We start from the raw sequence: 10,263 nt of genomic DNA on the forward strand, positions 1-10,263 counted from the left end.
ATATCACGATCAATTTGGATTCTCTTTGGCCATAATTCTGGTCCTAAACAAGCAAAAGTTTGGAGACGAAAAATTATTAGTAGTTTCTCCTTTATGAAATTTTACTTTTCTATAATTTAAAATATTATATTGATTGAATTGTAGAAAGCAAAATTAATGACCTTATTTTGGGGAGATGCTTTTCATGGATTGAATTTATCACACTGGTTTGAATCCAAAAGATTGTACCATTTTGTCATTGAGGGTCTAATATAGATCTGTATCATATATAATCTGTCTCATGATCAAATTTAAGATTGGATCCACAAAAAGTGATCCATGATCTGATTCTCGCATGGAAACCCGATTTGCTCGGATTCAAGCCAGCAAAATGGACTCATGAGGCAATTGTCCTTAGACTTCCATAGAAGAGTAGGCAGCATGTTGGATAATTTCTGACCTATGCAAGAGTTTGTCAAATCCAGAGTCTCGCCAAAGACTTGACCAGGCCAACCTAGCCCAGTCCATGGTGGGCCTGGATTTGCGTGGACCTGGCAACCCAGTGAGAGCCACAATTGACTTAAGATGCAGGTTACTGGATGGTTCAAAATAAGCAGAGTTATTTTGAGCTGATGATATGGGATATTTCTGCATGTAGACTTTTTGTCCCTAATCTCCGAAGAGGTCCCAAAGTCCAGATTTTCTTTCATACCAGCCAAATATTTTTTCGTCCCAATCTTTGGAATATATTCATGAAACAATTACAAACTGTTCAGTTTGTCAAACGGGCTCTTAGTATAATACATGTCAAAACATTCACTCTACTGCTTCGGTTTCTGGCATCCCTTTCATTTACTAGTAACTATGTACGAGTCAAACCTCCGTGTTTGCGTTTGATTACCATGGATCTTAGATCCGAGGTTTTCAAGTCCAACCCTCTCCCCCCACATTTTTTACATTAAAGGGTACTTGAAATCCGCATTCGGGTACATGCTGTTGATTCCAGCTATCATGGATTTGAGATGCCCTCGGGTCTAAGATCCGTGGGGAATCAAACGCAACCTGAGAGCCTCAATGGGTAGATACTTCACTTGGACAAATTTTAACAAAACTTCATCTTACATTTGGCTCACTGGCAACTCTGATTACGTGTTTGAGAGCCTCAGATTTCGAAGTACAAAATCGAGGATTTGACAAAGTATGGATCTCAAATCATATTTTGAAAAGTCTGACAAACTGAGATTGAAGAATTTCAAACTTGGATTGACAAAAGATCTGATTTAAGAGACTCAAAATCAGAGAATCTCAAACAAGAGATCGGAGATGATAGTGAAACTGAAACGGCCTTTAAAAATAAATTCTTACTTGAATGGTAGTAGTATATATAATATATAAAGAAGAATTTGGGGTCCCATATCAAGACTATCCCCAGAATTCGGATTTCTTTGAGACTGGACCCACACGGGTGTGGCCAGAGTCCAAACGCGCTTTAAGTTCTGGAAGGTAAGGGGAACTTGGTTGCCCTACTCATTATTGAGTCAAATTCGCTTTTCTTTTTTCTTTTTTTTTAAATAACTGTTCAAGTTTTAAAACGAAGAACTTGCAATTCAAATTCATAATCCACAACCACACCATTAATGTCGTTTATATATTGATATTCAATGTTAAAAAAAAATGTATTTAAATTGGGTAAGAAGGAAAAAATTTGTGAATTAACATTAGATGACTGATTTTTTTTTTTTCTCTCATTTTTGCCTCAATAGTCTATGTGCAGTAAATGAAAGGTTTAGATTGTTTCTAATGAACTAGCACTTAAGGATCTGCCACTTATCTGTGAATAGGTGTAAATAGAGGTTAAACTATTGTCACAAATACCGTGATCAGGAAAATCTTTGGAAATTTTTTAAATCTTGGGAAAATCTAAATAATTTTTAAAAAATAAAAAAAATCATAAAAAACGTTTAACGTATTAAGATTATTACAATCTTGGGAAAAATCATGATAAGATATCGATGTTTTCATTTTTGGCAAGATTCTCAAAATCTCGCTTTTTTTTTCGTTTTATGTAATTTTCTCGTAGATGTCACTAGATCTTCAAGATTCTCGTGATATCTACGACACTGCGAGTGTGTGTCCAACATTAGATGTTAAACCCATCCATAGAAATGAATCTAGCACTTACGGGTCTGGAACTTATCAGTGGGTAGGTGACAAACATTAGATGTCAAACCCATCGATGATAACCTAGGCCTTTGATTTTTTGCATATTGATGGTTGACAGAAAAAGTAGAAAAGATTGTGAATCTATACTAGATCATTAAAATGCTTTATATCTTCTTTTTCATCATTTATTTTCTCCTAACTGTCCATTGAAGTAAATCAAAAGCTTAAATTATTCATGATAGGTTTAACACCTAAGAGTCTGATACTTAACTATGTCTCTGTATATGTCATTTGATCTTTTAAGTGCAGATGAATGAAGATAAGCAGTTACTCATCAAAGTGCTTGACGATCTGGGAAGCACATGACAAAGGGTATTCTTCTGCTATGAACTAAAGTTTAGAAGAACTAAGTTTTTTCTACATTGCAGAAGAACTGGAGTTTGGCCAAAGATAGCGTAGGTATACAAGCTTCTGACTCTGTTTTTGTTCCTGCACAGGTTCAGTTTTTTAATGAAATTTGGATGAATATAGGAAGAAGAAACTACCAAATAGACCTAAGGTTGAGAAGCAACTGGTTGACTTGGGTGCTCAATCATTAGAGTCTAAATTGCATATTATTTTCTGTTAGCTGCACAGATTTGAAAAGAGGGTTAGTTGTTCATTTGAAAATATTCCAACCACTCATCAATTTTTATATCCATTTTTTTCATTAATTTGTTTTGTCATCAATTCCCTGAAAAAAATAAATATTGAAATCAAAAGATCGGTAGGTGCTTCCCAAGAACTTTACTTTACATACGTGTAAAGTAGCTAATTCTCATATACGAGATAAATAAATAAATAAATCACTTTGAGCAATTTTTCACCTTAGTGTCGCCAAAATCTTGAGAAAACTGTTTCCCTTTCTTTACTGAATCCACAAGAATGTGAAATCTTGAGACCTCAAACCATGTAGATGTACAATCTCTATATGCTGCTTTTGTATATGAACTCAGAATATTTTTTCGTTGGACAAAAGAATATGAGAAATTTTATGCCTTTTTCGATCGGCTGTAAACTGCCCATCACTTATTTAGACAGAACCACATCATCGTGGCAAACCACTTGTGTGTGTCAATGATTCTTTCCGAGTTTTATATGACAGGAGGAATTTCATCATCAAGATGCTTCTGACAACAACTTCCAAATTTAGGCATTCACTTGTTATCAAAAAAGTTACATCTCCAAAATTGAGCACAACAAAATTTGAATGAATGGATTTACAGGGGTGTTACCTCTCTACTACAAGCAAGAAAAGAAAAAAAATCATGTATTAACAGTGACAAACATCGTCTTTCTTGGTGATGGCCTTGCCAAGAGTTCCATATACATCTCAGGGCAAAGTCAACCCACCAAATCTGAGCCTTCTGCTTCCTGAAGAAAAGATGTCAGAGATAACTTTTCTCTTGTTTGGACTCAATTGTTGCTGTTGATGACAATACTGCTGTACTTGTGGTTGCAGTTGCGGCTGCTGTTGTTGTGTTTGTGATTGTGGCATCTGTTGTAGGTGTTCCTGAGGTTCTGGGGATTGTTCTGGCGACCTCTCCTTCTCTTTGATTTTCCCTTTCAGTAGATGGGGTTTAAGCCTATTAACATCTGATAATTGCACGGGTTTGACAAAAAATTCCTCTGCCCCTCCTTCCAAACACCTGTTTTCATTCAGTATTTTAGCCAACCCAGGATATAATCTATTCATTTATCATAGTTGCAAGAAGGAAAAACAAAGGAACCAACTTTGCCCATGTAAGGAAGCATGAAATCCAAGGACCATTTCCTCTCACCTGTTAATCCTTGAGGGCAGATTCTCAGAAGACATAACCACCACTGGTATATCCCTTAGAGAAGAAGACCCCTGAGATAAATGGAAAAACTAATGAGACCAGGGGATTCAGAAAAGCAAACGAAGAAGACACTAAAATAAAAGGGCAACACAGGCCTACCTTGATCTGTTTCAACAGATCGTATCCAGTCATCCCAGGCATGCAGTAATCGGTTATAATCAAGTTGACCTCCATTTCCTGTAAAAATTGAAAAGGGGGAAAGGAGGAAGAACGACCCGTTAGAAATCAATTGGGGAAAAACATCCAACTTAAACCAAAACAAAAAAAACTCCCAAGACCAAATCCTTACATGGTTCAATCCCAAATATTCCAAAGCTTTGGACCCAGAATCGAAACTTGTAACTGCAGCAAAGAACAGCGGTGTGTCAGAGATAGAAGAGAGAAGTTGCAGAAAAAGAAGAAAAACAGACTGAGGCGACCGAAGAAACAGATCATGCTTTCAATCGAGACATACCATGATAAGAAGATATCTTGAGGAGTTTCTCAATGAGTTTTCTGTCTATGAGGCTGTCATCGACTGCAAGGACGTGAAAGGGAGGAGCATCGGATGCTGCGCTCATGGTTTCCATTGGGCACAAGATCGCCAAGGCTATGCAGGGAGACTCAGGATGAAGAGAAATTTAAGGGTGGCGACGAGAGGAGGCAAGGGGATGCTGATGGCTCTCAAGGGCCGATTGGAAGAAAGCCCATCACATTCTGGGCTGAAATAGACGCGCCCAAGATCTTAGAATGCAAAGATCCGACCAGATTTTCACCGAATCTTACAAATTCCATTAGACCCAAATGGGAAACGTGAGATTGCTCAGAGATCTCCTTATTCTTTTTTCCCCTCTGCCTTCTTTCTTACACAAGTAGTGAGAAAGAAAGCAGAAACTGCAAGAGGGGTAGATGGATTCTTTGATTTGGACACATATGGCGTTCTCGTTCTCTCAAATGCTCTGTTGCAGTTCATTACCCACACCTTTTGCTTGATTTCCAGCCTACCCATTGTTTTAAACAGCCAATATGGTGAAAGAAACTCGGATATTTCTGTCATTTTCATAAGATCAAAGCTTCCTGACACAAGGGTTGAGAATATCTTTGACCAAATCTTGTGATACCCTTTTGGTAATTCCTCCTGCGGGCGTCCCTTTCAAAATCTGGTCTTTGGTAGTGCAGCAATGGCCCACATGATCCGCTGTGTAGATTTGGTGATCTCATATTTGTTCGTTTTAAATTCAGTGTTTTTTAATGAGAGAGAGACAAGGATCACCTGTTGCAGAAAAGGATTATCGAAGCTTGAGTATCAATTACTACCGAAATGAGGCCATTATAAAATCCTGAACTTCAGCCGTCGCAGTTCCGTTGGTAGACATGGCCTTCCATGGGAAGCCCAGGAATGCCACCGCTTATGGGCAGCAAGAAAACCAAGTTGCGAGAATGTTGATAAACATTTCTAACTGTTCTTCTCTTCTTGACGGCAGATCTTCCGCATTTGAATCGGGCCAATTTAGAAACATATATCGGATAATTCATAGCCTGGATATTTGTTTCCAATTGTCGATTTGGCCAATCTCAGCAACGTTGATCAGACAGATTGTTCCAATCTTCTTTTCTAGACGTTAATCCGTGCCAATTCAGCAATGCAAATCGTGGAGGTATTTTAGTTTGATATCTTTCTTTCTCCGGCGCTTGATATCAGATTGAACGGCATACAGTTTCTTATTATACAGGTTGCATTTGAATATCAATGCAGATTAGAGCAGTTAGGATATAGTTTGACACTTTGGTCTTTTCGTCTGTTGCAAAATCATCTGATTTTTTCATGTATTTAGGTCATCTGAAATCCGAACTACCTCCTAAGTATCAAACACCGAATCTGACAAACAGGATTTTTGATTCGGTTCCCATTTCCATCCAAGATTTGCGCTCTGGCTTTTGGAGCTGAGCTAGAAATCCTTTATCTGTTGTTTGCTTCAAAGTTTAAACATCATCGCTATTGTAAGATCCAAGGCGACATCAAAGCGTGATACTCTGCAGTCCTCCTGCTGCCAATGATGTTTGTTTCTGTGGCTTCTTTCTCGTGGTCTAAAGTCTTCATTACCGAGTCGACGAAGGACCATGAGACAAATTTAACATCAAGAGGGTTGGAAGAAATTATCATCGACTCTCGGTCCCCTGTTTGAAAAGCTGGGACAGGAACAAATGCCATTAATGATTAATGACAGAGATAAAACTTAATTAAGGGGATGGCTGTACCTCCTTTGGACTTAGTCCAGAGCATTCATGTCTTTATTTTAAGACCAACCCCTGGTTTCCTTGTCCCTGTCAACCTTTTGGTGTGTCAAGTCATGTGCTCTACCCCATGTTGACCAAGTGGGTGGAAGCAAAATTATTTGATTTCCTGAAGATCTGCTGGCCATGGGCCTTGCTTCCCCATTTAGCAGATGTGCTCTCTCTGCCATATGGACCACCCCTGTTCTTGGACACAAGGCAATTTTAAAATACAGATGTGCTGAGAGAAATAAAAGAAAAGCGTCTTTTTCTCTTCTTTTCACTCTCGTGGGTATGCCAACTTTTAGTTGAAACTCATCTTTTCTGCTCCCATATCACACAAGTCATGCACTAATTTTGCAGGTGCAGTCTCCAAGTCTGAAGACCTAAAAGCCTATACTAAGAGATTATGTGCAGATCAGCTTTTAGAAGCTCATAGGGACCTCAGGTTGTCGGTTCGGTTTCCGTGGGTGCCGACCTCGTGGAGGCAAGGGAAAACAAGCAACTTTTTGATCTAAGAAGACATGGAATTCTTGAAGAACTTTCAGACTGTTGAACAATAAAACCACTTCTGTGGGATTAGTTTTCTGCAGAAAAGATTAAGATTCAGGGAACACAAATTTTCTTCTTATTGTACATGAAGATATGCTTGGATCGATTCAAACCAGAGAATAAAGTCCAAGATTTTTAACCTAACATATCTTCACAAGTTGGGGACTGTTTGGATTCATTAGTTGTAACCAATCTTGAGAAGCACTGCACTATGGCTAGGGACCATCACCCATCTGGCCACCTAACCACCAAACAGATCAGACATGTGAAGGTGATGCCATGGGAGGTTGTTTGGGAACAAAGCCATATCACCATAATGTGTGCTCCAAAACCATGTCCATGGAGTTTATTGTCCTTGCAACAGCTTTTTAATGTTTTGGACCTTTCTAGATGTGCTTGAGCAGGAGGATCACTAGGCATATGTCCTGTTTGTGGGCTAGGGATTGCCAGTGGATTAGATTTATCTGATTACCCGACCCGTATCCGATACTTTCTAGGGTTTGGTAAGTGAGGAGAATAAGATCATGTCGCTACTCGAATTCGGATTTGGAATGTATTTTTTATATGGGTCCGAAGCGAAAACGCGGCGATTATATCGCAAATTAAGTCACAATTTAACAGAATTATGAGTCGAGGCCCAATTGAGGATATGATCCTTTTGATTTGGATTTGCTATATCTTTCATGTACAACCTGCAGACAGCCATTTTGCTAAAAGCAAAGGTAAGGACTGACCCAGCCTGCCCCCTCTAGGGACACACCTTAGTGTGGGACACTAGGGGATGTGCCCTACAAAATGATGAAATAGCACCTAGTGTTCATTCTTCTTTTCCATTTTTTTTTTTATTTTGTTTTTGTTTTTTCAAGTTTAAATGCACTATAGTTATTGTTTACTTGATATATAGCGTGCTTGATGTGGATTCCTATATGCTTTTCAAAATTTAAATGTTTTTTTATATATTTATTGAAAATGACAAAAATAATGTAAAGTATTTAGTTTAACTGAAGAAATTTTTAGGACGGATTAGCCACTAATGTGTCAAGATAATTTTTTAGAAGCATGTCAACATCGTAGATGAGTTGTCTGGTTGATGGGGGAACAGATTATGAGTTACTAATCAAAATTTAGAGGAACTGTTATCAATTATTTCTGTGTTTATTGTATTGTATGGGTTCGGGCGGATCATGTGGGCTCATCAACTAAAGAACATTTTTAGATGTGCTTTGTTTTGTTTTTTAAAGAAGGCCTTAAATGCAAGACAAAGCTACTTAGCATGATAAAGAATTTCATAGGTGGGGAGAAATCTACAACTCCCCTTTCCCCCTTTGCCTTCAATTTTCCATCTTTTCGTTGATTCCTGCTTTCCACTTTTATTCGTAATTATCTCTACCTTTTTGTTGATCTAATCTCCTTTCCCATAAAAAAGATATCAATGTCAATGCATATCAACTCTGAAGGAGTCCAAAAAAATATCCAAAAAAAAAAAAAATTGGTATAGTCAGTTCAAAACAATATCATAAATGTCGTTTAACGAGCATTTGGCAATATGTTATATTGTTGTAGTATTCTCTGATTCTATTTCAATTTTAAAAACAGCTTTATGAAATAAAAACAAATTGTTTCTATTGCCAAACGGCCATTTAGAGGTTGTTTGGCAATGAGAACATTTGGCAATGAGAACAATAACATATTGTTTTATATATTTGCCCCAAAGGTTTGGGCAAAGTCATGGCTGAATGTTATGTGAATCTACCCTTATATGAAATAATATATTATTGTTCCCATTGCCAAGCACCTTCTTATAGTGTATTTGACGACAATAGCATATTATTGCCGTCTCATGAATCTGTCCTAAAAAATAAGACAGATTTGTGGAACCCTTGTTACAGTTTTATTTGTATCTGTTGTGTTCATGCGACAATAACAATATATTACTATTACTAGACAGTCATTCAAACAACAAAGTGCACCAAAGTGCGACAATAACAATATATTACTATCAGGATTTTTCGCTTTTGTAATTAAGAGGTAATCAATAAAAATCTTTAAAAAAATCGACTTTTTTTTTGCCGATTTTGTTTGTGTGTGCATGACATGCTCAAAAAATTACACATAGCAAACGTTAAGTTGGGATTCTTTGACCGGTTTTTGAAACATGATTTGTGTGGTAGGATGACAAGATAAAAACGGGCATTCCATGAAAAATCTAAAGAGGGTCAGTTTGTTCATTCCCTTTTCCGAGACGTCATTTTCTCCAAACTAGATTTTTTAGTTTCTAGCCAATGTGATGCACATTGGTCGGCCAATATTGCAGATTTTGATAACTATCGGTTTAAAGTAAATTTAAATTAAAACAATGTGAAGCAAGCGGGTATATCTTGTGTGTATATATATATATATATATATATATATATATATATATATATATATTTCGTTTGAAATTTCATTCCAGCCTAATGCAATGCATCAGGTAGTTTGTTAGTAGGACCATTGATTTATAAAAATTAAATGGTGATTCTAGTGTTTTAGAATCATCCAACCATCTAATTAATATTAAGATTAATGACTTTGGATTATAAAGTCAATTTTTTCTGTCTCTTTATATATATATATATATATAAAAGATTTGACTGCTTGAATATGTGGACCACACAAAGATATGGACAATCATATGGACCAAGTGTTTTAATTGTGTATCTTGCAAATCTGGCCCACATATGCGCTGTGCACAGTTCTACGTAATTTGAGAGCCAAGACAGACATGAGAAGCAGAAATGAATGATTCTCGGAGACAGTTGACGGAAATTTGCCATCTCTTGATTACCGGCGCTCTTACGAGCTCGCCGCATTTATTTAAGCGCGCACGATACGATCCGAAGCATCGATCCTCGCAGAAAATTTTAACACGCAGATCGCCGCGGTACGGCCAAATCTCCGAAAAACGCGTCAAGGACAGCCGGAGAAGATGCTCGGTGGTGCGCTTCTCAGATTTAAAAATGATTGCGGATCTCGAAGATTTACGACTCCATTAAAGGCTTTCCCGGTTTCATTAATCTTTTCTTCTTCTGCACTTCGTTTGCTGTACAAGCATCGATCTCCTCTGCAACTTGGGAGCCTTTTGGACTCGATCATCTTCTTCAACATCTTAATTAGTTAAAAAAAGAAGGGCAGGATGGAATAAGAATGTCTGTTTTTCTCCTAACATCTCCACAACCTTTTCTATCAAACAACACTAAGAAGAATTACCTTTTTTATACTCCTTGTCAACTTTGGGGTTGCCTCTTGATTCCCACTCTAGCTCCCTTTTCATAAATTCTTATGAATAATATTTAGTGGAAAGGTGATATCTTTATCCTTATAAAGTTAAAAGGGCGAAAACTGGAGATGCAAATTACACTTAACCCAAAATAATTCAATGTTGTCCGGCATTGTTATT

General features: G+C 37.4%; 1 protein-coding gene across 1 annotated transcript; it reads right to left on the reverse strand.

Annotated features, from left to right (window-relative positions):
• Positions 1-3,164: 3,164 nt before the first annotated feature.
• On the reverse strand, positions 3,165-4,842 carry LOC116263050 (two-component response regulator ORR3-like). The gene is made up of 5 exons (XM_031642633.2): positions 4,477-4,842; positions 4,312-4,364; positions 4,122-4,199; positions 3,963-4,033; positions 3,165-3,830 (listed from the first exon to the last, which is right to left on the reverse strand). The coding sequence occupies exons 1-5, from the start codon at positions 4,589-4,591 to the stop codon at positions 3,515-3,517; spliced, it is 633 nt and encodes a 210-aa protein (XP_031498493.1). The 5' UTR covers positions 4,592-4,842; the 3' UTR covers positions 3,165-3,514.
• Positions 4,843-10,263: the final 5,421 nt, after the last annotated feature.

The sequence above is a fragment of the Nymphaea colorata genome, chromosome 1, assembly GCF_008831285.2.
Source record: "Nymphaea colorata isolate Beijing-Zhang1983 chromosome 1, ASM883128v2, whole genome shotgun sequence".
Lineage (NCBI taxonomy): Eukaryota > Viridiplantae > Streptophyta > Magnoliopsida > Nymphaeales > Nymphaeaceae > Nymphaea > Nymphaea colorata.

Bases quoted from the DNA above. Each gene is read 5' to 3' on its own strand.
- LOC116263050 (XM_031642633.2), bottom strand. From the start codon at position 4,591: ATGGAAACCATGAGCGCAGCATCCGATGCTCCTCCCTTTCACGTCCTT. The intron at 4,365-4,476 runs GTATGTCTCGAT...TCTTTGCTGCAG, and splicing joins CAAGATATCTTCTTATCATG to TTACAAGTTTCGATTCTGGG. The intron at 4,200-4,311 runs GTAAGGATTTGG...CAATTTTTACAG, and splicing joins AATATTTGGGATTGAACCAT to GAAATGGAGGTCAACTTGAT.